We start from the raw sequence: 26,665 nt of genomic DNA on the forward strand, positions 1-26,665 counted from the left end.
TCCTGGTTCTCCTTTTAAAATACACTACTCACCGGGTACGGTGGCTCACACCTATAATCCTAGCAATTTGGGAGGCCAAGGCGGGTGGATCACCTGAGGTCAGGAGTTCGAGACCAGCCTGTCCAACATGGTGAAACCCCGTCTCTACTAAAAATATAAAAATTAGCCAGGCATGGTGGCACACGCCTGTAATCCCAAATTGGGAGGCTGAGGCAGGAGAATCACTTGAACCCGGGAGGTGGAGGTTGCAGTAAGCAGAGATTGCACCACTACATTCTACCCTGGGTTACAGAGCAAGACTCAGTCTCAAAAACAACAACAACAGAAAACACCCCAAAATATAACCACACTACTCTTAAAAACCTGGCCACAATCAGCCTTCCTTCTTCCGTGTATCTTTCCTGTTTAACTCCCTGGCCAAGCCTGACTCATCCCCCACCCTCTCCCGGCAGCACCTGGAGTCAAGTGGGCTCTCGGGGTTCTCGGCTGACAGTCAGCATCTTTTCTTTTCTAAAACTCCCTTTTGAAAGTCCATGTGCTGACTCACCACTGTTTACAGTTCAGCAGCTGCTCTTAACTTTCTGCCTTTACCTAGATAAATTAACAGCAGCTGACCTCTAGAGCTGAATTATTTTTGGGACTGGTGGTTGCTAGAATGATTTTACCCCACTGGCACAATGAAAGCAAGTAAGTGCCTTCTGTGCAGACCTGGCTCTTCCAAACTTGACTTAGAATGTCAGACTGGAGTGGGGGGCTTAGACTTCCTCACCACCGCCCCCTTTTTTTAAAGACAGGGTCTCGCTGTGTCACCCACACTGGAGTGCAGTGGCACAATCATGGCTCACTGCAGCCTTGACCTCCCAGGCTCAAGTGATCCTTCCACCTCAGCCTCCTAAGTAGCTGGAACCACAGGTGTATGCCACCATGCCTGGCTAATTGTTTTATTTTTTATAGACAGGATCTTCCTATGTTGCCCAAGCTGGTCTCGAACTCCTGGGCTCAAGTGATCCCCTGCCTCTGACTCCCAAGGTGCTTGGGATTCCAGGTGTGAGCCACCATGTCCGGCACTCTCTCCCAATTTTACAGGTAGAAAAACCAGCCCAGAGAGGCGCCTTGCCTTGCCAAGGTCTCCCTGAGAGTACCATCCATTCCAGGTAGCTCAGACACCTGCAGGATGGGCAGAAGGTACCAACCTGGTACTCAACTTCTGGCAGCCAGTGATGAGATGCCCCTACACATTCAGCACCCCCATTAGCTCTGCAGACTGTTGTGGGCAAGGTGAACTCCCATGCATCCCACGGTCCTGGTGGCTGTTTACAGTGTCCTGTGACTGGGACATTCCCAATAGCCAGGCGTTCGTCCAAAGCTCCTCAGTCTCAGGAACCCACCATGAAAGTGAAAGACACAACCCCAGATCCCAGGTGGGGAGTGTTCAGCCCAGGGTCTTCCAGCCTGGCTGCTGCCCCCAACTCAGGAACCTGCCTCTCTCTCCCCGATCCCACGCAGGACTTACCTGGATCCCTGCCAATCTCCCAGGATGGGGACCAGCACCCCCAACCCCAGCTGAGCCCAGGACCCTGCCCATCCCCTCAATGCCCCCAGACTCTCTCCCACTGGCTTGGAGGTGTTGGTGGTGAGAAAAGGAGGCAGGCAGGTAAGGAGACGTGGTGATGCTGCAAGGCGTAGGCCGGTCAGTACAGGCTGGAGCACTCTGAAGCATGGGGTCTGGGAAAGAGGGTCCTGGGTGTGGAAACCCAGCTCCTTGGATATTTCCTGAAGGGTTTGGGGTGTCTTCTGAGCCCCTGCTCCCTGAGGCTGTTCCAAGACCAGCACACTCTGGGTTCCGTGAGCAGTGTGATCAGTCTTACAGTCTCCATTTTGTCCAACATGAACTCCTGGGAGAGAAAATAAATCTCTCACCCGACAGTGTTTTGGCCTCTGGACGCTACTTCCTAGGGACCAAAGCATCGTCAAAGGCTGACCTACTTCTTTAACTCTCACAAGGGCCCTGCAAAAGACGTGGTATCAATGCCACTGGGCAAATGAGCAAACAGAGGCTCAGAGAAGTTAAGTGACTTGTCTGATGTGGCACAGCCAGGAGTGACAGAGCTGGATGACTAGGAGTCCAGAGCCTGGTGTAATTTCCTGAATGTGGTTGCCTGCCTTTTCTCACTGCTCCTCCAAGATGCCCACTCTGACTGCCCCCAGCCTCCCTCTCTGAAGGGCATTCATTTCTTAAGGCCCAGATGAGCTTCCATCTCCTGTTGCCTGGCAGAATGTGGAGCATATTCAGGTGGCTCAATTCATGTTGGCTGAGTGACTGACAGATGTCAATCCAGAGGCCCAAATTGATTGTTGTTTGGGACCCAGTGACATCACCACATAATTTCTTCCTTTTTCTTGGGAAGAAGATGAAATTAATACACTGTGACTATTTAGACAAATGTGTCCTTACTCAGAAATCTCATTTCTTTGCGATATGAATAAGTTACAAGCTGTATATAACTAGGGATGCCAATTACACACACTTCAACTGAATGGTGCCCACTGAGTTGTGCCATACAGCGGCCTCGATACTGCCTGTGAGGTTCCTGGAGACCTTCTTAACTGAACCACAGGCTTGCTCACTGCTGACTGTTGCACTGGACACTAGGGAAGAGACCTGCCCCTCAGTGCTCCTGGGGAGCTAAGTATCCTGTGTTTGGACATCTGCACTGAACCTGCCTCAAATGAGGTAAGCACGTTCTGACTCAGGATGAAGTCAATGCCAAAGGTGGCAGACAGGAGAGTATGGAAAGGATGGGTCTTTGGTGATGCCACTGAGCCTAGGATCACACCATGCCTGAAACCCACCCAGGCACCAAACTTCCACTCATGACACAAGATATGCCCTGGTAGAGGAGCCAAATGACCTCAGAAAAGAACAAAGTGGGAAGACTCACGCTTCTCAATTTTAATATTTACTACAAAGCCACAGTAATCAAGACAGTATGGTACTGGCATAAAAACAGTCATAGAGATGAATGGAATAGAATCGAGAATCCAGAAATAAACTTTCATATTACAGTCAACTGATTTTTGACAAGGGTACTGAGAAAATTCAAAGGGGAAAAATATAACTTTTTAAACAAATGGTGTCAGGACAACTGAATATCCTTATGCAAAATAATGAAATTGGACCCCTACCTTACATTATATTAAAAAATCAACTGAAAATGAATCACAGACCTAAACAGTGGAGCAAAAACTATAAACTTCTCACAAGAAACAGGTGTAAATCTTCATGATCCTGGATTAGGCAATGGCTTTTTAGATATGACACCTAAAGGACAAGTACATACACATACCCAAAGTAAAACTATTGGATTTTTGGCTGGATGCGGTGGCTCATACCTGTAATCTTAGCACTTTGGGAGACTGAGGTGGGTGGATTGCTTGAGGTCAGGAGTTCAAGACCAGCCTGGCCAACATGGTGAAACCCTGTCTCTACCAAAAAATACAAAAATTAGCCAGGTGGGGTGGCAGCGCATGCCTGTAGTCCCAGCTACTGGGGAGGCTGAGTCAGGAGAATCGCTTGAACTCAGGAGGCAGAGGCTGCAGTGAACCAAGATGGCGCCACTGCACTCCAGCCTGGGTGACAGACTGAGACCCTGTCTCAAACAAACAAACAAAAACAAACAAATTGGATTCCATCAAATTTCAAAACTTCTGGGCTTCAAGGGACACCATCAAGATAGTAAAAAGATAACATGCAAGATAGGAAATATTTGCAATCGTATATTTGATAAGGGACCTGTATCCAGAACTCAAAAAGAATTCTTACAACTCAACTGAAAAAAGACAAATAGGCCGGGCTCAGTGGCTCATGCCTGTAATCTCAGCACTTTGGGAGGCCGAGGCAGGTGGATCACTTGAGGTCAGGAGTTCGCGACCAGTTTGGCCAACATGGTGAAACCCCATCTCTAATAAAAATATAAAACTTCGCCGGGTGTGGTGGTGCACACCTGTAGTCCTAGCTACTCGGGAGGCTGAGGCAGGAGAATCGCTTGAACCTGGGAGGTAGAGGTTGCAGTGAGCCAAGATGTGCCACTGCATTTCAGCCTGGGCAACACAGTGAGACCCCATCTCAAAAAAAAAAAATCAAAATTTTTAATGGTCAAAGAATTTAAATAGATATTTCTCCAAAGGAGAGATACACATGGCCAATAAGTGCATGAAAAGATACTTAACATCATTAGTCATCAGATAAGTGCAAATCAAAACCACAATGAGATGCCACTTCACACCATTAGGAGGGCTAAATTAGAAAAGGTTGACAATAGCAAATGTTAGCAAGGATGTGGAGAAATTGGAACCATCGTACATTGATCATGGGGATGGTAAATGGTGCAGCCATTTTGGAAAAAAGTTTGGCAGTTATTAAAATATTAAACATAGAGTTAACAGATGACCCAGAAATTGCACTCCTAGGTATGTGCCAAAGAGAAGTGAAAACATCTCTGCATAAAAATTTGTACACAAATGTTCATAGCAGCAATATTCATAATACCTAAGGAATGTAAACAGCCCAGATGTCCATCAACTGATGAATGGATAAACAAAAGTTCTATCCATACAAATAGGCCCATACCATGGAATATTCAGCCATAAAAATAAAGCATTGATTCGTGCTAGGGCATGGGTGAACCTTGAAAACATTATGCTAAATGAAAGCAGCCAGATGCAGTGTATCTTTTTGGGAGTGATGAAATGTTCTGGAATTAGGGGTAATGGCTGTGCAATTTGGACTATACTGAAAACACCAAAGTGCATAACTGTAAGGGATACATTTTATGGTATGTGAATTATATCTCAATAAAGTTATGATTTTAAAAAGACAGGCTTTGTTGTCAATCAAAGCCAATCTGATCACGTTTTCTGTTACTGCAATAACAGTATCCTGACTGATGGGGGCGATGAGGAGAGAAGCCCAGTGGACTTACAGTGTGAAGTTTAAGATGAGGACCCTTAAGAGGCTCCCTCAGTCACTGAAATGCCCACTGCCAGCATACTCATATGTGTAAGTGTGATCATACCTATTTGCATCTTTGTGCGTGCAAGTTGATGTTTGTGTGCTTGTTTGCAGGTGTGTCTGTGTGTGTCTCGTGTGTTGGTGTGCAGAAAGCACATGTGGATGTTGATGGGTGTATAGTGTGTGTGTGTGTGTGTGTGTGTGTGTGTGTGTGATGTGTCAGAGTGGAGCTACATATAAAGACCAGGTGGGAAGTTCCTCTATGCACCCTCTACGCTGACCCTTCACCCAGTGGGTGCTCAAGTTTGTTGGGAGACTAACAGAGACCTTAGGACCTTACTGCACCAGGCACCCATGTAGCTATGGAAAGAAGAGCTGATGGGGGGCTAAACACAAATGCAGCCTGAGCTAAGGAGCAGGACTTGCTCAAGTTGGAGCCTTGCCTGGGACAGTCAGGAGCCCCGTAGCCATCTGTCTATCTTTACCTTAATCAGACTGAGCTTGGAGAAGAGATCCATGCTTTTGGGCATGCTGTAGGCAGAGGGGCAGCACTGCCGGGCCATGTTGGTGATGGTCATTTGCATGTAGCTGAGCAGCTGATCCTGCAGGAAAGAGAAGGAAGAGGCGGCTCAGGCTCTCTCCCAGCATCCCCTGCCCCTGCCCCTGCCCCAGTTCACTCTGGCCAGCAAAGTGTTGTGGACAGAGCTGGGACACTGGGAGTGTCCTTCTCATTGTGGTCTGTATTCGTCTCCTGCGGGGCTTGGTTGAGTTCCTCCCCACCCCAGAGCCTGAGCATCCTCCCCTGCAAAGAGGGAGGTTGGACTAACTCCTTTCAGAAGGGTTTCCTGGCTGGAGCATCAGGGTCCACACCTCGTTAGAATCTGAGGACTGGGAAGGGACATGGAGTGGGGTCCTGGACTTCAGACCTCCAGGATCCTGGTCTGCTGCAGCAGCTTAGAGAGAAAGAACTCAAAGGGGCTCTGTAGACTGTGACCTCCCGCCCCCAGCTCCCTTCCTAAGCCCCTTGCCTCGGAAGCCTCGTCTTCAAACTCAGAAACCCCCAGGCCTAGTCAGTCTGGACCTGAGCAGGTCTCACACTCACTCCATGACCTCATCCTGTGCAGAGAAGGTGTGCCCAGTGCAGCCCTGTGCCCAAGCCATCATCCCAAGTGTCCTCCCGCAGTCCCTGAGGCCAGAAGAACATAGACTGTTGCCTCCGTTTATGGTGAGGAACCGGGGTCCAGGGGTGACCAGATCACATTCCCAAGGCCAGCAAGGGGCAGTGCAAGAGCTGAATTCTGGAATCCCTGGAATTCATGGCCATGGACTTTGGCCATGACTTGTTCTTTCTGAGCCTCATTTTTCTCATTTGTAAAATGCGTGTGGGTAAAATTGACCAATATTCAAGAACACCTACTCCAGGTCAGACTCTGTGCTAAGCACTGCCTGGAATGATCAGAGAGACACCAGGGTTGCTGAAGACAGTGCATAATAACCACTCACTTAAATGCCATTATTTTATTATTAACCACAAACATTATACAAGGACTAAGTGCTCAGCACCACACGAAGCCCTGGGACTGAGCCGGTGGATCCCGGCTCCAGTTCTTGGCAGAGCTCGGTCCTGAAATATCTGTGGCCTCAGTTTTCCCATCTGTAAAGTAACACTTGATCCCTCTAAGAGAGGTCCTTCGAAAGTAAACTGTCACCAAGGAGAAGTAAGTGGTGCGGGTATGTCTGTGTGTGTGTCTGTATGTATATCTCTGTCTGTGTCTGTGTGTCTGTACATGTGTTTGTGTGTGTCTGTGTGTGTGTCTGACTGTGTCTGTGTTTCTGTATGTCTGTGTGTGTCTGGCTGTGTCTGTCTCTGTGCATTTGTGTGTATGTGTCTGGTTGTGTGTGTTTGTCTGTCTATATGTCTGGTTGTGTCTGGCTGTGTCTGTGTGTCTGTGTGTCTCTGTGTCTGGCTCTGTGTGTGTGTGTCTGTGTGTGTGTGTGTCTGTGTGTGTGTCTCTGTGTCTGGCTCTGTGTGTGTGTGTCTGTGTGTGCGTGTGTCTGTGTGTGTGTGTGTCTGTGTGTGTCGGGAGTGATGATGGAGGCATCAGCTTCCCCCTCCCCACCCTTAGCCCCACCCCCAGGCTGAAAGACTGGACTCACATTATAGCTGCTGCTGGTGTGTGAGTTTGCATCGAAGTCAATGTCCTTCTGGTAAGTGATGCTGTGCTCCAGCTGCCACCACTGCTCCTGCTTGCGGTGACACTTCTTCTGCAGCTGATAGAGCCGGATCTTGAGGCTCTGAGGCAGAGGGAATGGGTCATCTTGGTACAACAAACCCTCCAGGGCATGTGCCCTGGTCTGAGTCCCCAGGGTAGTATGTGCAATGACAGGATAGGAGGAAGGAACACTTCTGGGTGGCTGGGGCCATTCAAGGCACCAGAGACGCAGAAAAGGACATGTCCAGGCTGATGGAGTTTACTCGAGCCCCAGTTCCTGATGATTTTATAAAGGGGAGTTCCCCTACACAAGTTATCTTGCGGGCCACCAGGTAAGACATTCCTTTGCTCCCCCTTCAACTTCCACCGTGATTGTCAGGCCGCCCCAGCCATGTGGGAGTGTGAATCCATTAAACCTCTTTTTCTTTATAATTTATTTATTTATTTTTTTGAGACAGAGTCTCACTCTTTTTGCCCAGGCTGGAGTGCAGTGGTGCAATCTTGGCCACTGCGACCTCCACCTCCTGGGTTCAAGTGATTCTCCTGCTTCAACCTCCCAATTAGCTGGGGTTATAGGCACACACCACCATGCCTGGCTCATTTTTGTATTTTTAGTAGAGATGGGGTTTCACCATGTTGGCCAGGGTGGTCTTGAACTCCTGACCTCAAGTGATCTGCCTGCCTCGGCCTCCCAAAGTGCCAAGATCACAGGCGTGAGCCACCGTGCCTGGCCCTCTTTTTCTTATAAATTACCCAGTCTCAGATATTTCTTTATTAGCAGCATGAGAAGGAACTAACACATGCCCCCAGCCAGGCCCTGTGGGATAGGAATTTGAAAGATACAGAACAGGCCGGGTGTGGTGGCATACGCCTGTAATCCCACCTACGCAGGAGGCAGAGGCAGGAGAATCGCTTGAGGCTGGGAGGCGGAGGCTGCAGTGTACTTAAATCACGCCACTGCACTCCAGCCTGGGCGACAGAGTGAGACCCTGTCTCCCAAAAAAGGGAAAGAAAGAAGGAAAGGAAGAGAGAGAGAAAGAGAGAAAGAAAGAGAGAGAAAAAAAAAGAAGGAAGGAGGAAAGGAAGGAAGGAAGGAAGGAAAGAAAGAAGGAAAGGAAAGGAAAGGAAGGAAGGAAGGAAGGAAGGAAGGAAGGAAGGAAGGAAGGAAGGAAGGAAGGAAGGAAGGAAAGAAAAAAAGAAAGAGATGCAGGTCATACCCCTGTGGCCCCACTTCTCTGAGGCATACTTTTCTCCGAAAATGGGAAGAATAGCATGGCTGGACTTGCCTTATCTCTAGTCCCAGCCTTTGGAATAGCAGCACCTACTTAGAGGTGCTGGCGTGAGATTTAAGTGAGATAAAGCACGTAAAGTGCTTCACGCAGTGCCCAGCCCATCAATGAATCACATTCTCCAAATGGTACAAAGTGGTGCAGGCTTGCAGCGCTGCCACTAGGGGGCAGATGCTCTCTCCAAACACCACGCAGCAGCCCTTTGCAGTGAACCAACCAGCCCGTCATCATTCCTCTGGGATCCCGAAGTCCCCGGTCCCCGTGGCTGCACGAATCTTCATGATGCCACGCCTTTGTTAGGGCAGACTCTTCCACCTGGAGTGCCCATCCCTCCCAGCGGAAGTCCTAATTATTATGAGATAACCACAAAGGAAGGGGAGGGAAATGATGTCTCTGGCATTGACTTTGAGGCAGTTTGTGTTTGGTGCCTCGCAAGGACCCTAGCAGCTAGAATGTGTTGCCCCCATTTGACAGACGCAGAAACTAAGGCTCAGAGAGGGTACGAACTAGTCATACAGCTAGTGGGTGGCTGAATTGGGAGCTGAGACCCAGTCCCTCTGCATCCAGGACACATGGCTTTTTGACCACGCAGAACAACTTTTAGGCACGAGCTGAGCCTCAGGCAGCAGAGGGGAGAGGAACGGGATACAGAAGGCGGCTCAGGAGCAACAGCCCCACCCAGGGTCCTCCAGCATTACGCCGCGGCACCCTCCAGGTGCGCAGGAAAGGGGGCCCCACGACCCCAGCTCCCTGGGCCACCGGGAATGGAACAGACTTCAGGCAGCTGTTACCGCCATGAGAGCCCTGTGACCCTCCTCTAGAGACTCCAGGCTCCGGTGGACGGCCTGGCTCATCTGGGAGAATGCCTTGAGGCGCTTCTGCGTGTCCTGGCTGGCTGTGAAGAGCTTCCCGTAGTGCTTCACCATGGCCTCCACCAGCGCCTCCTCCGGCTCCTCCCATCCCGTGCAGCCTATGGAGACAGCGCCATGGTGGGATGGGTGGGTGCCCCTGCAATGGGCCATGCCAACAAGGTGGTCAGGAATTCCGTCTGGGGCCACAAAGTTGAGAGGTGCAGGACAGTCCATGCCAGGCTGACCCCAAGACAGTAGGATGGTCCCGCAGCTCTCCAGGCTTGCCATCCATGTGCGCACCCCCACTCCCCGTCCCCCCCCCCCCCCCCCACCGCCCCCTCCACTTCAAAGGAAGCCTCAACCTTGGAAAGTTCAGCCAGAGACTGAGACAGGGATTCTGGATCGAGACTACCGTGTGAGGCCGGAGACTGCCCTCAAGGAGATATTGCTGCTTGGGGGAGCCTGAGAAGGGGATAGGAATTGTTCCTGTCCTGGGTGAGCAAGTACCAAGTCCTGATGGTTATGCATTTTGGATGGGTTGAACAGGCAGAACTGCTGAATTAGGAAGGTCCCAAACCACGAGCAGCACTGGGTGCTGGGTCTGCCGCAAGCCCCCTGCTTGACCTGCAGCCCTGACTCCTCCTTGGCTCACTGCTCAGTATATATCCGCAGCCTCCCAGCCACATCTCCCAGCAGCCCGGCTCACCACCCCCAAACCCACCTGGCAGCCCTGTGACTCCTGCCTAAGTTTGTGTTCCTCCCTCTGCCTGCAGGGTCATTCTCCCTTGCTACACCCATTTGAGTCCCATGAAAGGTCACCTCCTCCATGAAGCCTTCCCTGACCTCCAAGGCAGAGGTTTTGGAGTTTCCATAACTCCTCTCATTCTAGCACTTAGTACAGTGGCTATGAAGTCAGATGGACCAGAGCCTGAGCCCAGCGCCACCACTTCCTGACTGGGCGACCCTGGGCAAGTTCATTACCCTCTCTGGGCCTGAGTAACACAGTACTGCAAAGCTCATAGGAGGGGTATAAAAAGATTTACTAAAAAGCTTAGCACAGGGCACATATTTAATAAATGGTAATAATTATGTATTATTGATGGTGTTGAAATAATAATGATGACAGTAAATATGTGTGACTCCCCTTCCCTTTTCTAATGAGTTTCCAGTACTCATAAAACAACACACAAAACCTCATCTCAGATGTCCTTATACTCTTAGTTAATAATAGCAAAACAAAAACACAAATCCAAAGACAAACAAATAATACTAATAATGGCCAATGTTTACCAGGTACTAGCTAAATGCGGGGCCCTGTGCTATACTTATAAAGGATGACTTCATCTAGTCCACATAACTATTGCTCTTCCCATTGTACAGATAAGAAAATCAAGGCCTTGAGAACTTGCCAGAGGCCACACTGTTAGTGACAGTGAAGCCAGGGTTGGGACCAAGCAGTCAGACTCGGCTGCCTGCGCCCTTCCCCGCCACTGTGGGGTTGGCCTTTGTGGGTTCCCATTCTGTAGATGAGCAGCTCGTAGCTTCATGAGGCCACACACCATGTGGCAGTCCTGCAGCCAGGAGGCGGCAGCGGAGAGAAAGGGCTTTCCGAGGAAGCTGAGTACATACCCTCAGGGATTTTCTCAAGGACCTTAATCAGATAGTCTTCAAAAAGCTTGTGCTTCTCGACTTCTCTCTTGAGCTTCTTCTGCCTGTAGAGCCAGATGCAAGAACATGGCCTGGAGGCTCCCAGGTCATAGGATCCCCTATGAACAAACCTGGGCCACCCTCTGTGATCTCCTGCTTGGACCTGCACTGGGCCGGCCACGTACCACTTTATCAGTTGGCCATAGACTTAGGAGTCTCTCCACCTTCATTTCACTGCTGAGCAAACTGAGCCCCAAGCAGGTCAAATAAATGCCCATAGCAACATCTCCTAGGCAGCGAAGAAGGTGCCTAGACTTGAAGGCCAAGTCTTTCTGGCCAGAGTCTACGATGCCTCCTCTGGAGGCTGTGCAGGTGCCTCCCATCTCGGGAGACAGGCCAGCACCTACTAGCTGGTGATGTGGGGCCAAGTGCTTCACCTCTTTGTGCCTGGGTAGCCCATCTACAGCAGGGGTGATGTGAGCTGCTGACCAGGGTCATGCGTGGGGCACCAAGTGCATTGGGAGCGTTCCATCAGAGGTGGGTTCCCCACCAATCCCCGGAGGGGAGAGGGCCACGTGCTATTGCCTGGCCATACTTGACTCTTCGGGGAATCCCTAAGCAAGTCTCCAACAGGTCACCTGTTCTGGACCCAGCCAAGGTCAGCAGTCAGGGGCAGAGACCAGAGCAGGGCGTGGCCTGGCCAGCTGGCTGAGTTCCCAACCCATTCTCTGGCTATGCAACAGAGGCTGTGCTGGGGGTCTCTGAGTGGCCCAGGGCAAGCCACTCTGCCTCTCTGGGCCCCCCTCTCTCATCCATATGGTTCTGAAAAATGCAGAACAATATCATCCTTCCCACAGATACCACGTGGGGCCCTGTGAGCCATGACGGTGCTAAACCTTACTGGAATCAGGAAGCCCTCAAAATCTGTTGGAATGGTTGGCCCTTCATAAAACTTTGCAGAGACATGTCCTTTTGCATCTAATTCAGGTTTTTGTGTGTAGTCTGAAATTTCATCTCCCCAACCTCTCATCCTCATGGGGTGAGGACCCAGGGTCCCCACTAAGAATCAAGGTGGCAACCTTGTAGACTGGCCTTAGAGTGGCCAAATGGACAGGTGCAGACGGATGGTCACCCACAGTCCTCCTTCCTGATGTAGAGGCTCAGCCAGCAGAGGGCCCAGGACTGGCCCAAGATCTGAGGCCAAAGGGCAATACCCACACCTCTTCTTTCTCCCATCACAGCTGTTGCCCAGCCCTGCCTCGCCCATTTGCTTCCAGACCACACTGCCCTCTTCATCAACCCCCTGTCCTGGCCTCCTGAGGGGCATGTTTGCTCAGTCTAGCCATTTAGCCCACCAGGGAGGCATTGGGGCTGGGGCTGGGGTAGGGCTGGCACAATGCATACTTAGCCTGGAGCTGGTAGAGTTCCTGCCACAGCCCTTGAAGATCCTCTTCCTTGTCACCAGGATTGCTTGGGCCAGCTCTGTGGCCTGTGTCCATGGCTGCCATCACCCCACTGCCACAAGCTACGCAGGAGGACAGGAGCCACGTGAGCCAGGCAGGATGAAGACAGACCAAAAAGGAACAGTCACAACTGCAGCTTCTTCTTCGGATCCTCGGAAGCCAGGGTTAGCATCCCCACCTCACAGAAAAGGAGACAGAGGTTCAGAGAGGGGCTGTGACCAGTTCAAGGTCATCTGGCAGGACTGGATGAGGACCCAGGGCTCATTAAATCCCAAGTCCAAGGTCTTCGGGCTGCACCCCCAGCTCTGGAGAGGTTGAGGGTGCCATTCTGTAGGGGCCTTGTTTCCCTTGCAGCCCTATAACTGGTACAGCCCCATCACCCCCAAGTCTTCAGTTCCCACCACCAAGATGCCTGGGAACTTTCAATAAGTGCTGGCTTCCAACAAATTCTGGAAGGAGTCATAGGGTCAGAGCTGGGGCTGGTTCAGAAAACAGCCTGCTTAGAGAGGAGGCAGCTTCATTATCATCTCTGCCCACCCACCCCCATCCATGCATTTATTCACTTAACCAACATTACATGCTCTTAGCTCGTACAGTGCTTGCAGAACTACAGTGGAGACTAAGCAGAGATGCTTCGAACAAGCTCATGGTCAAGCTGGGAAGATGGTCTAGTTACAAGTAGCTTCAACACAACCTTGCAAACAGTTCCTGGGCCACTCGCCCAAGGCTGGTACGCAAGCAGGACCTTCATTGGTCAACTGCTGAACCAGCCCAGTGCGTTGAGGAGAGAAGGTGAGGGGCTACAAGGTCAACCTTTCTAGCCCCAAGCATCAAACACAGGTAGACAGGCACTGTAGGAGGAAGGGGCCTAGCTGACTCACCTACAGCTCCAGGAGCACAAAGCCACAGCCAGGCTGTGACATCACAATGCTGGCTTCTGTCCTCATGATGTGTCCATTGCAGGATCCACCTGTGGAGGGCCAGATTCTCCATGGTCCTAAAACCTCCCACCCCCACCTCCCAGTCCCGTTCCCAAGAAGATGGGGAGAAAGGGCATTGGCAACCCCATGGGAAACTTGGGCTATTTTTGTGCTTTCTATCCAGGCTGGTCTGCTTTATGGGCTGCCCAATTCCCATTGGCCTGTCCTGGGACTCTCCCTCGACCCCATCCCACCTGAGTTTGGTGGTTGCAGCTCAGGCATTTCCCCATCAGTCCCCCAAGGCTCAGCCCCACCCATGGCTCAGGACCAGGGCTGGCTCTGTGCAGGGGGTGGGAGCAAGCTGAAGGACCCACGTCTGGGAACTGCCCCTGCCTATGGCTTGGCCCTGAACCTCCTGTTGGAGCTACTGGACCTGTGCCACCAGGGACAGTGGGGTGGGGACGGCTGGGCCTCATGCCCACCCTGACATCCCACCCCCACCACACTCGCCACCATGCTGGCTGGCCTGGCCTTCCCCCTCAAAGGCTTCCATTGGCTCAGAGCTGGGTCACCTCCGATGACTCCTGGGAAGTCACAGCTCAGTGGGGGCTCCACTTGGGAGGAACGCTGTGGGTGGGAAAGGTCCCCAGAGAGGGTGAAGGAGGTAGGATCCAGGGCAGGGCCTGAGCTGGAGAAGGGGCCAGGAATGAGGGAGGGGCTGGGGTCCATTCGGGGGCAGAGCAAGGGCTGGGGTTTCAGGTCTGTGGTTGGAGTAGGGCAAGGCTGGGGCAAGATCTGGATCAAAGGCTGGGACTGGGGCCAGGGTCGGGGCTGAGCTGGGGGCTGGGGGCAGGGTGCAGGGTTGGGGCTGGGCTGGGGGCAGGGGCAGGGATTTGGACTCATCCCCCTCATGACCCCTCACCAGCAGGCAGTGAGATCAGCCCCTGCCAGCTCAGGAGTCCCTGACAGGTGCCCGGGGCTACCTCCCCATGGTCCTAGAGCCCCTCGCTTATGTGCTGAGCACCGACTGAGAATGAAGGTGAAGGGTCCTGGCTCTGGCCTTGGGTTCAGACTCAGAAGGGAGGTGGATGCAGGTGTGGGCAGCATGGATGCAGAGGGAGAGGAGCTCAGGGGCTGGGGTTGCCCAGAGAAGGAGTTGGTCCAGTTCGAGGAGGGGTGGGAGAGTCCCCCAGAATCGGCAGTGTCCGAGGTGTTTCACGAAGATAAGAATGGGAGGAGAAGGTGGGAAGGGCATTCTGGCAGAAGGAATGGCAGGGACAAAGGTTCGGAGACACAGCTTGTGCGAACCGTAGGCAGAGCCTTCAAAGCAGAAGGGGGCTATCAGGGTGGGAGTGGTTTGGACTGTGGCTGGTGAAGGTGTTGGCAGGAGCCAAAGGGTATCAGCCAGCAGCAGAGACTGCCCGGGTTACTCTGGGCAAGGAGGGATGCATGGGAGGCTGTAGGGAGGCACAGAATCAGAAGAAACGCTGAAAATCCAGCTGCAAATCCAGAGAGGACAGGGGCCCAGGGCAGCCCTGGAGATCCACGCAGCAGGAACTCAGGGAGGCACCCCCAGAGTGAATCCTTCCCAACCCCTTTTCATCATCTTCTCCATTCTCAAGAATCAAGAGAGGGTGCCCAATTGGCTGAGCCTGGGCCATGTGCCCACCCCTTGACTTGACTGACAGTCATATCCTAAGAGCCTGCAGTGGGGCCTGGAAGTTTCCCAGTGCAAACCCTGGCACTGTTCCCAGGGAATCAGGACAGCTGAGCAACAGAACCCACAGGTGCTCCTCCGTGGAGGCTCAGAGATAACAGGCTGAGGAGGCTCAGGGACAACTGGGCTGCATCCCCAGCTCTGGAGAGGTTGAGGGTACCACTCTGTAGGGGCCTTGTTTTGCTTGCAGCCCTATAACTGGTACAGCCCCATCACCCCCAAGTCTTCAGTTCCCGCCACCAAGATGCCTGGGAACTTTCAACAAGTGCTGGCTTCCAATAAATTCTGGAAAGAGTCACGGGGTCAGAGCCGGAGCTGGTTCAGAAAGCAGCCTGCTTAAAGAGGAGGCAATTTCATCATCATCTCTGCCCACTCAGAAATGTTCAGAGCATTTCTGAGCATGCTGTCTGGCTCAGAGTGGGGGTGAGGCCGGCAGCGTGGCAGCGGGAGTGAGTCATGTTTGTGTGGCACAGGTCTAAGCACTTCCATGTAGGGGTTCGTTCATCTTCATGACACACTGAGGTCAAAGCTATTATTTCACGGAAGGCAAAACTGAGGCCCAGAGAGGCTAAGTAACTTGCCCAAAATCTCACTGTTAGAAAATAGTTCCGATATTAATCCAGAAAGTCAAGATCCAGAACCATCTGGGAGGTTGAGTTGTTAGGACCTTGAAGCTGATTGATAGGGGATCCTACAGTGGGAGGCTGTTCTTGGGAAAGAATCCATTAGCACCTCTGGGTATGGGACCTTCACTGGGGACAGGCAGACCACTGACCCTCCTCTGGCCAGAAGCAGATGCTGGAGAAGGCGCACCAGACCCTTGTCCCTTCCCACGCTCAAACATTCCAGGACTTTACTTCCCAGAAGTTAAAGTCTGTAAACCACTTGACCCCATACAGCCACAGGTGGGGAAGGGAAGGTAGGTTTGGAGTGGGGATGGTGGCACTATTTGCTTTCCAGTGACAATTTCATTTTTGGCCTGAAGTGTTCCATAGGTGCTGAGAGAGCACAATAGACAAGGCTGGCAGAGGCTGCGGCTCCTTGGGAGACGTTTCTCCCACTCAGGCCCCTAAAGAGTGACCGTCACAAGCACCAGGGATTGAGTCCTGTCACGGATTTGCCACTGCCTGACTCTTTACTGGGAGTCTCTCGTTTCATTCTTGGAACAGTCCTCTAGGGTGGTGGTAGCACTGCTCCATTTTGCAGACAAGAAAACTGAGTCTATGAGGCGAAGTAACTTGCACAAGGGTACATAGTTAATACAAGGTAACAGGGCTGGCTACACAGTTTGTGGGGCTCAGTAAAAAATGAAAACGCTGGGCTCTTTGTGCAAAAATTATTAAGAATTTCAAGATGCAATAGCAGAAGAGAAAGCCAAATGTGGACTCTTGTGAGTACAGATCCTGCGAAACTACATACGTCCCTCACTGGGATTTGGACCCAGGTCCAGGGATTCCAGACCTAGTTATTCTCCATCCTGCTCCTTAAAACCACCAGCCTGCCTCAGACCCCTGGTCACCACCCTAGTTCTTCCTCTTCTTCCTCGCCCTTCCCCAGCCTCACCCAACCAGCAGACCCCACTCTTCCCTAATTAGGGGAAGACTCAAGCACTTACATGGAGGTGAAAGGAACTTAAGAAAAGAAATGATCAAGGCAGAGAGACAGGAGCTGCCACGGTTACACAGCAGTGAGGGGCACAGGTCTCCCAACTCTCAGACGAGCCTCTACCCACTGGGCCTTGGGCAAGAGAAATCCAAGGCAAGTCTGTCTGTTACAGACAGCTGGGAATCTTGGGAGCTGGGAGCCTGCTTCAAGGACAAGCTGCAATTAAATGGCAATAGAACCCCTTTTCTTTCTTTTTTTTTTTTTGAGACAGAGTCTCGCTCTGTCGCCCAGGCTGGAGTGCAGTGGCCGGATCTCAGCTCACTGCAAGCTCCGCCTCCCGGGTTTATGCCATTCTCCTGCTTCAGCTTCCCAGAGTAGCTGGGACTACAGGCATCCACCACCTCGCCCGGCTAGTTTTTTGTATTTTTAGTAGAGACGGGGTTTCACCGTGTTAGCCAGGATGGTCTCGATCTCCTGACCTCGTCATCCACCCGTCTCGACCTCCCAAAGTGCTGGGATTACAGGCTTGAGCCACCGCGCCTGGCCAGAACCCCTTTTCAAAAACCTTAACGAGGACTCCTGGGGCTGGAATCTGCCACCAAGCTTGGGTCACCAGGCACAGCAGAAGGAAGGGCCTGATCAGGCCTTCTGCAGAATTCACCCCATCTGGTCTACAACCCCAAACGCCCCCAGACAGGGCCAAGGCCAGCCCTTCCTCAGCCATTGACGCTCAGGATGCAGAGTGGGGCTGCGGGTTGAGGCAGGGCTACCAGCTGTGTGGCCTCAGGAAAAGCACTGACCTCTCTGAGCTTCAGTTAACAGCCTTGCCGGGCCAACCCCAACCAAGAGGTTCATAGCAGGAGGTGACAAGGTGGCAGGGAGGGGCATGACTTGAACCCAGGCCTGCAGGATCTGTAAACTCATTCTGTGCCCACACCTCAGTGATTCTTCCTAGGAAGGTGGCGGTTCTGGGATGAGAGAAAACAGCTGATGGTTGCCTCTCAGCCCTGGCTCCCTCTGGTCAGAGCAGCCCCTTCCCCCACAAAGCAAAGTGTGGGTAATAGCACCTAGGGATTAAATGAGACAATCCACATAGAACACTTAGCATCTTCTCGTTTTTTGTGGAATTAACCCATGTGTGCATAGGAGAAAGTCTAGAAAGATATAAATGAGCATTTTGTGTCTTAGGGGCAGGGAAAAGGGGCAACTTTTAAACTAGCACAACTCTTTAAGAGAGTGTCTGTTCTGACCCTTTAGGAAAGCAAGCAGCCCAGAGCTGACCTGTCGTAGGGATTCGATGGGCGTTAGTTTTGTTTCCTGCCCATCTCTTCTCTCTCCGTCCAGAGGATCACAATGGCCTGATCCCCTAACACAACAGCACAGGAGCATCGACAGAGGTTGCTGGGGTTGGCTGGCAAAGGTGGCTCTGGTGGGAAGGGGTGAGAGGGTGCAAGGAAGACAAACTTGGCCTGTTGATTAGGCCAGAATTTTACTAAGACCTGGCACGATGTAGCTCCTCCCCCATTGAGACAGAATCTCAGCAGTCTACCTCTGTCCCCTCCTTCCATTTCTGGCACAAGAGGTAAACCCAGGGCATCCTGGGCCCAGGAAGCTGTGCTGAGGCCCCGCCTCCTCTGAGGCCCCCAGCCTGGCCCAGCACCCACTTCCCTGTGCTGCTAACCTCATCTCTGCTCTGCACCAGGAAAAGCTCCAGGTCCCAGAGCTGGGGAATCACCAAGCAGGTCCTAAGACACTGTGTGGCTGTCTCCAGCTCAGTACTCCCAAGACAGGGCCTTCCCGTGGGGGAGGACGGAGGCTCTGGTCATGGTCCCAGGGGCCACAGTGGAGATCTGGGCCTTCCGGTGTCTATGATACTGACATCCTGCCACCCGTCACCTCCATGGAATAGCTCAGAGGAGACGCCCTCCCAAGAGGCGGTGTGGGAAGGGGCTGCTCTGACCAGAGGGAGCCAGGGCTGAGAGGCAACCATCAGCTGTTTTCTCTCGTCCCAGAACCGCCACCTTCACTAGGAAGAATCACTGAGGTGTGGCCACAGAATGAGTTTACGGACCCTGCAGGCCTGGGTTCAAGTCATGCCCCTCCCTGCCACCTTGTCACCTCCTGCTATGAACCACTTGGTTGGGGTTGGCCTGGCAAGGCTGTTAACTCTGCCACCAAAATCTTTGGAATCTCTTCACTTCTCTTCACTGGCCCATGCTTGTTCCACCTGGAGCAAGCACTGGCCTTCCCTGCTGTTCTCTCTGCTCCTGTCCCCTGCAGGCTACTCTCCACCTGGCAGCCAGAGAGAGCTCGTCTTAAAGCGAAAACCAGATCTCCCCATTTCCCTGCCAAAACCAGTGATGTTCAGGTCAACAGTGAGCGGAAGAAAAGCCAAGATTTATGGCATCCATCAATTTCTATAGTGTCAATCCTCCCGCCATGGCCGATTTCAAGCTACTAACAATTTAACAACTGGTTTGCAAAATGCCTGAAGACTTAACAGTGGCTCCTATGAGCTGGTCTGAGCTGGCTGCAGCACACCACCACTTTAAAAAGTGACAGATGAAGTTCGCATCCTGGCTGACGAGGCTCCAAATGCTCTGGCTCCCCCTTGCCCATTCTTCTCACAGTGGCCTGTTCTTCCTGGCGGAGGGCCGTTGCACCTGTGCTTCCCTCGGCCTGGAGCACAAGTCTCTAAACTCTTTATAGTACTCTCTCCCTCTGGTCTTCCAGATCCCAGCTCAGAACCCACCTCCTCAGAGTGGCCTTCCCTGACCATCTCAGGTCCCCCGACCCAGCTTACTCATGGTGACCTCACCCCTGTGTGGCTCTATTTTAGCACTCCTTACTGTGGATTTTCTCCCTCCTCACTGGAATGTGATCTCCATGAGGTCAAGGACTGGGACCGAATTGTCCCTGCTTGAGTCTCAGTGTCTAGAAGAATAGTACTGGACACACAGCAGGCGCTCAATAGATGTATGCATACAAACAGAGCTTTGGAGATGCACGGCTTTGGGTTTGAGTCGTGACTTTCCCACCAACCACCTATGTAACCATCAGGAATCACTCAATCTCTTTGAGCCTCTGTTTCCTCATCTGTATGTGGGGGACAACAACAGTGCCTGTGTGATGGAGCTGTGAGGGCCTGATGATGACACAGGTAAGGCACTCAGCACAGTGTCTGTCCTACCAGGACCTCAGTCAATGAGAACGGCCTCTTCACTTCATATATTCAGTGATGGGCAGCTCATCCCCTCCCAAGGGAGCCTCCTTATCCACCTCTGGGTCACTGTGACCACTAGAACATCTGCCCTTTCTTGTGTTGAACCCAAATAAGTCTCTTCCAGTGTCCCCTGCCTCAGTCCTAGTTTAACAACTTCCCACACGGCAAGTCTCTTGCTACTAAAACCACTTTCTTAATGTTGGCATGAAGGTTGATAGAATCGTGCTTCAGGATGAAAGGAACACTAAAGGCAGGTCAGGCATCCCTTGGCAGCTCTCATCAGTCATGAACTATCTGGCCTTGGGCAAGTCCCTCACCCTCACCCAGCCTCAGTTTCTTCCTCCATGAAATGAGATTCGCAATAGTACCTACCTCCTGAGGCTGCTGTGGAGATGAAATTAGTTGGTATACATAAAGCACTCAGCATCTAGCTCAAAGAAAGTGCTCAAAAGATGTCACTATGGTCACTATTATCATGCCTGGTGCAGGCCCACACCCAGATCTAGTGTCTGTGGCCTTTTTCTGCCCCAAAGGCCAGGCCTCTCCTGAATGCTCTCCAGACAAGCTGGAGAAAGAGCCAGTTCTGGCTCACCCACCTCAATCTGCACCCCGATCTGTCAGAGTTGTCCCCTCACAGTCCACAAGAGGGTGACTCAGAGCTTCCAAAATCTCCCATGGGACTACCTGACCCTGGGGAGTCATTCCATCTACTGGGCTTGGAAGGAGATGTCCCCAGCTCCTGGAAAATAAGCTGGCCTGGCGTGGGAACTAAGAGTGGCTCAGTCCACTCCGTGCTGGGGTGGCTTCTGCCAGCTCCGTGGGTGGCCTAGACCAGGCCTCTTTCTTATCTTTTTTCAATGGATTCCTGATGTTCTTAAAAATGCTGATGGTGGCCGGGCGCGGTGGCTCAAGCCTGTAATCCCAGCACTTTGGGAGGCCGAGATGGGCGGATCACGAGGTCAAGAGATCGAGACCATCCTGGCTAACACGGTGAAACCCTGTCTCTACTAAAAAAATACAAAAAACTAGCCAGGCGAGGTGGCGGACGCCTGTAGTCCCAGCTACTCGGGAGGCTGAAGCAGGAGAATGGTGTAAACCCGGGGGGCGGAGCTTGCAGTGAGCTGAGATCCGGCCACTGCGCTCCAGCCTGGGCGACAGAGCGAGACTCTGCCTCAAAAAAAAAGAAAAAAGAAATGCTGATGGTGGTAGGAGAACACGGCTGAGGAGATCATGTAGGAGCTGAAGTGAGGAAGGAGGAGGACCAGGAGAGTGGTATTCCGAAAGCCAAGAAGGAAACAGACCCGAGAATGTCTCGGAAAGAAACAGATCTAAGATGCCGCCAGGATTCCCCTGAGTCCCTGGGGCTGTGAATGTGGTGAGAAGTCACATCTATGATCGTGTCACCTTTCATGGCAATGGGGATTTGGTAGATGTTGTTTACCAATCAATTGACTTTGAACTAGGAAGATTACCTATGGGTCTAACCGATTACACAAGCCCTTTAAAAGCAGAGTATTTTCTCTGTGGCTGGTAGAAGAGGAAGTCAGAGATTGGATGGGTGAGAGGGATTCAATGGGAACAGAGAACAGAGGTTCTCATTGCTGAGATGGCAGGGGTCATAGGGCAAAGACTGGAGAAGCCACTAGGAGCTAAGAACAGGTCCCCACCAGCAGTCAGAAAGGAAACAGGGACCTCAGGCCCATTCCCATTCCCTCCTCCCATCCCGTCTCCCACACTCTCTCCCATCCCCTCCTCCTACCCCCTCTCCATCCCCTCCTCCCACCCCCTCTCCATCCCCTCCTCCCATCCCCTCTTCCCATTCCCTCCTCCCATCCCCTCCTCCCATCCTCTCCTCCCATCTCCTCCTCCCATCTACTCTTCTCATCCCCTCCTCCCATCTCCTCCTCCCTTTCCCTCCTTCCATCCTTTCCTCCCATTCCCTCCTACTATCCCCTCTTCTCATTCTCTCCTCCCATCTGCTCCTCCATCCTTTCCTCCCATCCCCTCCTCCCATTCCCTCCTCTCTGGCCCCATCCCTCCTCCAACTCCTCCTTCTAGACTCCCCCACCACTCACTTTTTTTCTCCCTGATCTTCACCCCTCCTTTCACCCCTTCCCTCCCATTCCCTCCTCTCCTCTCTGGCCCCACCCCTCCTCTCACTCCTCCTTCCAGATGCCCCACCCCCCTACTGTTTCTCCCTGGCCCCTCCCCTCCCCCACTCCCTCCTTTCCACCTCCCTCCCACTCTGTCCTCCCTGAGGCTGTACCTCCTGTGGGTAGGAAGTGTATATTCCAGGAGCTGACACTGCTTCTGGCACTTAGCAGGGTTCGTGGCATTTAATTTGTGCCTTGAAGATAAAAATAATAATAGTTCCACTTATTGGGCACTCGCCTCCTGCAGCCCCTGTCATGGACTTGCTGGAGTGTTACCTCTTTGAAGCCTCACTCCTGCCTGTGAGGAAGCTGCTGCTGTCCTGACTCCTGCGTCACAGGTGAGGACCTGGGGCTGCCCGCCTCCAGAGAGTGGAGGGAAGAGGGAGGGAGCCAGGCTGCTGGACCAGCGCCCACACCAACCCCATGCCAGCCGCTCCCAGGGCCCACACGGCCCAAGGGAAAGGGCATTCCAAGCCCAAAAGGGTTCAACAGGCCAGACACGGATGAACAGACGGTGGGGCAGAGGCAGAGCCATGAGGAAGAGGAGGCTGTGCAAGTCGTCTGGGGCTGACCACAGAGACCGCAGAGGCCCTACCAAGATCTGGCAAATTGCAGTCACCTGTAGCCTGCTTTCATTCTCTCCAGGCCAGCCTTTCCCAAAAGGCGATGTAGCAGCCCTCGGGTTGGACAGGCACCTGGGTCAGAAACCAGACCTCTGAGCACTGCAGCCTGGAGATCCTCTGAAGGCCTCTGCAGTCCTTTCCTGGGACATGTGGCACAGCAGACATTTGATCCCACTGGGCCAGGCAATGTTGTTAAATATAAAGCCAGAGCCCCTGAGGGCAGGGCAAAGACAGAGAGGCCAGCTGGACCGCCAGGAGGGCCATGGGCAGGCCATGCACCAGCATCCAGTCAGCACTTGTTCCAGGAGCCCGGGGCTGGCAAGTGCCCTGTAGGCTGCGGGGTATCCACCCTCGGGGCACAGCCCTGGCTGTCGATGTGACTGCCCAGGTCACACGCTCTCCAGGAGCCAGGCCAAGAGCTATGACAGTGCAGTTTGCAGGGGATGTGGCCGGCTTCAGTGGCACCAGGAAAAGTGGGAAGTAAGGGAGAAAGGGCAAGGAAAGAGAAAAATCTGGACCCTGCATTAACGGCCTGAACCTAGAAGCAGGTTTTGAAGTCTCTGTGCTGTCTCCTTAGCTGTGAAGTGGAGATGGCCACTTTGGACCATGAGAAATACCAATAGCAAATGCCCTTTCTTCTCATGCCCTCACCTTCTTCACCCAGTGTCAGCTCATACCAGGGGCCCTGAGCTTCCTGGAAGGTCACCTTACCAGGTGTGTACAAGACCATGTGCGTGCACGAGTGTGTATGAGAGTACCTGTGTGCACAAAGATTGGCAGCAAACATGTATGTTAATTTAATTCTTTTTTTTTTTTTCGAGACAGGGTCTCGCTCTGTTGCCCAGGCTGGAGTGCAGTGGTGCAATTTTAGCTCACTGCAACCTCCACCTCCTGGGCTCAAGTGATCCTCCCACCTCAGCCTCCTGAGTAGCTGGGACTACAGGTGCACGCCACCATGCCTAGCTAATTTTTGTATTTTCTGTAGAGACAGAGTTTCACCAGGTTGCTCAGGCTGATCTCAAACTCTGTCAAACTACACTTGATTTAAATTCCAACTGACTTATGATTAGAATTTTTATTCTCAGAGAAAAAAGATTGGTAGATGTAGCAACTTCCAGTTGCTCATCTGGTGTCAGAGGCTCTCAGAGGGTGGAAGGGCCTGTATTCCTACGAGCTCCACAGTGCACTCCCTTCCTTCCTCCATTTCTCAGGGATCTGCAGAGGGGAAAGGTTTGCATAGGGTCAGAACTTTCCAGAAGCCTGAAGAGCAGCACACTGGTGGTTAGGCTCAAGTTCTTTCCAATGTGTGAGGTGCCTCACATGCCTGCAGAGTTGTTAGTTTACACGTCTCACATGTGCTCATATGTGCACACACTGGGGCATCTACACACGCACCTGCACACATGTGCACCAAGAAAGAGATGGAGTGCTGTATTTGTAGAAAACAGGAGACTTCAACAGGTACTTAACATTTTTATAAGACTAGTTTGGCTGGGTGCGGAGGCTTACATCTGTAATCTCAGCACTTTGGGAGGCTGAGGCGGGCAGATTACCTGAGGTCAAGTGTTTGAGACCAACCTGGCCAAGATGGTGAAATCCTGTCTCTACTAAAAATACAAAATTTAGCTGCGTGTGGTGGCAGATGTCTGTAATCCCAGATACTCAGGAGGCCGAGGCAGGAGAATCGCTTGAACCCGGGAGGCAGAGGTTGCACTGAGCCAAGATTGCACCACTGCACTTCAGCCTGGGCAACAGAGCAAGACTCTGTCTCAAAAAAAGACTACTTCATTTGTCCACTGTTGTACTAACTGGTGGGTTAAATCCACCTCTTCACTTACATAATGTAAACTATGTGTGTGTGATATCCTGTCAGCTAAGCACCATCTGTGTGTGTGTGTCTGTGTGTGTGTGTGTGTGTGTGTGTGTGTGTCTGAATGCACCAGCTACAAGCAGGGCTGAGACCTGCCTAGGGCTCCCCTTTCCTGCTTGAAGGAGGACCCCTACCTGCACGTGGTCACTATGGCTGTTCTTTCTGTGCTGCTCAAACCACAACCACGTGTTCCCCTGCTGGTGGCCTTCAGAGCTGGTTTACGAGCCCCATTCAGTGAATCATCTCATTATGTAACAGTCACAAGGCGCTGGAAATCCGCTCAGTTCTCCTGGTGGCAGCTATTCCCGAAATCCAAAGCTACCCCTTTGTCAGCTTGGCCCAGGCCCCGTTCCACTCCCTAAGAGCCACTTCCCACTGCCCCTGCTCTTCAGCCAGGCTTCCTCCCCATGGCACTGTGGACATTTGGGCCCTAATTCTATGGGGTGGTGGGGGGCAGGCATGGGTCCTGCCTGGTGCATTGCAGGATGTTTAGCAGCATCCCTGGCCTCTGCCTACTAGATGCCAAGAGCATCCTCCCCTTTCCCCCAAGTTGTGGCAACCCAAAATGTCTTCAGGAATTGTCCCCAGTTAAGAACCACTGTCTCCAGCTGACCACCATGCCCTCTGTCTCTGTCAGCAAGTTTAAGCTAATAACAACCTCTAACATTTATAAGTCTTTATTCTAAGGGATATATACATATACGAATATGAACATACATATATGGATATATACATATATGAATACTATATATAAATTATATATAACTCGTATTGTATACTATGCATATATTATATTAATATATACACATATATATGAGTGTATACGTATACAATACACATACACATATATACACAGAATGTTTGGGGGTACTATGTCATATAATTTAATCTTTGCAAACTTCCTATGAGCTATGGATATTATTCTCCTCCTCCCTGCAATGTGTATCAGGAAACCAAGGCAGAGAAGTTAAGTAGGCTTTCCAAGGTCACACAGCTAGCAAGTGGTTGAGCTGGCAGATGACTCCAGAGTCTAGGCTCTTAGCCACTTGGTTCTGAAGAGGGATCTGGGGCAGTCACATTACCAGCGAGTCTGTGCTGGGAGTGGCCCTCAGTCTGATCTCCTGTGGTTGGGAACAATGAGGCACAATGACATTGACACCCGAGTTGCCTGGGCTTGAAGCCCCTGGCTCCTTCCTGAGGTTTGTGATCCGTTGCAAACCACAACCTCCTCACCCCTAGGCATTTCTGGGAGTCTCCAGGAGGTAGCAGGCATCTTGAATGTGCCCATGAGGAAGTCCAGCCTGCCATCTGGGCTCAACCTTCTCCAGTGTGGTGAGGTTCCTGCCAATGTGCCCCACAACCTGAATTTAAGGTCTATGGCATGATGAGATTACCATGGGAGGAAGCTATGGAAAAGCACTCCGTGGGTTTCTGGAAGTCATGGCTCCTACAAAGGCTTGACAAGCCCCTCTTGTTCTCCAGACTCGCTTCCCCTTTCTTCAGGAAAACGATGTTGGAACATGAACTGCAAGGAGCTCCCGGATCTGACATTCCTGGCTGTTCTGATCTTTCGGTCCTCTGCAGGATGGAGGCTGCGTGGCTGGAGATCCCACCGTCACTGAGTTCAGGCAAGTCCCATGAGGGCCTCAGCTCCTCATCCATAACATCAGGATGATAAAGCCTCCCTCGCAGGATGGCTGTGCAAGTGCCCAGATCCCAGGAGAGGGCTGGTAAATGGGCGTTCCCTGCCCCATCCCTTCCTACCTGCAGGGAAAAGGAGAAGTGGCCCAGCCACAGGTCATCAGGACCCTTGACCCAACCCTGCATCCCAGCCCTACCTCACAGCCAGAATGCCGGCCTTCCTCACCAAGGGTCTGGCTGACACCTCTGCGATGCTCACCACTGGTCACTTGGGATTCCCCAGTGATATGGTTTGGCTGTGTCCCCACCCAACTCTCATCTTGAATTGTAGTTCCCATAATCCCCAGGTGTCTTGGGGAGGGACGGGGTGGAGATAATTGACTCATGGAGCAGTTTGCTCTGTCCTGTTCTCGTGATAGTGAGTTAGTTCTCACGAGAT

The 26,665-nt window shown here is 52.1% G+C and overlaps 1 protein-coding gene and 1 long non-coding RNA gene across 3 annotated transcripts; one reads left to right on the top strand and one right to left on the bottom strand.

Annotated features, from left to right (window-relative positions):
• Positions 1 to 1,603: 1,603 nt before the first annotated feature.
• On the bottom strand, positions 1,604 to 23,004 carry CCDC197 (coiled-coil domain containing 197). 2 transcript variants are annotated; one of them, XM_033191494.1, is made up of 8 exons: positions 22,712 to 23,004; positions 13,356 to 13,444; positions 12,416 to 12,652; positions 10,994 to 11,076; positions 9,305 to 9,483; positions 7,169 to 7,306; positions 5,497 to 5,613; positions 1,604 to 1,895 (listed from the first exon to the last, which is right to left on the bottom strand). In XM_033191494.1, the coding sequence occupies exons 3-8, from the start codon at positions 12,517 to 12,519 to the stop codon at positions 1,692 to 1,694; spliced, it is 825 nt and encodes a 274-aa protein (XP_033047385.1). In that variant the 5' UTR covers positions 12,520 to 12,652; positions 13,356 to 13,444; positions 22,712 to 23,004; the 3' UTR covers positions 1,604 to 1,691. The 2 variants fall into 2 exon arrangements, with proteins under 2 accessions (XP_033047385.1, XP_033047387.1); XM_033191496.1 differs by lacking the exons at positions 13,356 to 13,444; positions 22,712 to 23,004 and adding an exon at positions 13,069 to 13,332.
• On the top strand, positions 22,350 to 26,195 carry LOC117071493. The gene is made up of 3 exons (XR_004432322.1): positions 22,350 to 22,430; positions 25,825 to 25,917; positions 26,068 to 26,195. It is a non-coding gene; the product is annotated as an uncharacterized LOC117071493 (long non-coding RNA).
• Positions 26,196 to 26,665: the final 470 nt, after the last annotated feature.

The sequence above is a fragment of the Trachypithecus francoisi genome, unplaced genomic scaffold (genome assembly GCF_009764315.1).
Source record: "Trachypithecus francoisi isolate TF-2019V2 unplaced genomic scaffold, Tfra_2.0 Lachesis_group3, whole genome shotgun sequence".
Lineage (NCBI taxonomy): Eukaryota > Metazoa > Chordata > Mammalia > Primates > Cercopithecidae > Trachypithecus > Trachypithecus francoisi.

Coding starts and splice junctions, on each gene's coding strand:
- CCDC197 (XM_033191494.1), bottom strand. CDS start 12,519: ATGGCAGCCATGGACACAGGCCACAGAGCTGGCCCAAGCAATCCTGGT. Junction 11,077..12,415: donor CTCTACCAGCTCCAGGCTAA/GTATGCATTGTG, acceptor CTGGCTCTACAG/GCAGAAGAAGCTCAAGAGAG. Junction 5,614..7,168: donor ACACCAGCAGCAGCTATAAT/GTGAGTCCAGTC, acceptor TCTTTCCTGCAG/GATCAGCTGCTCAGCTACAT.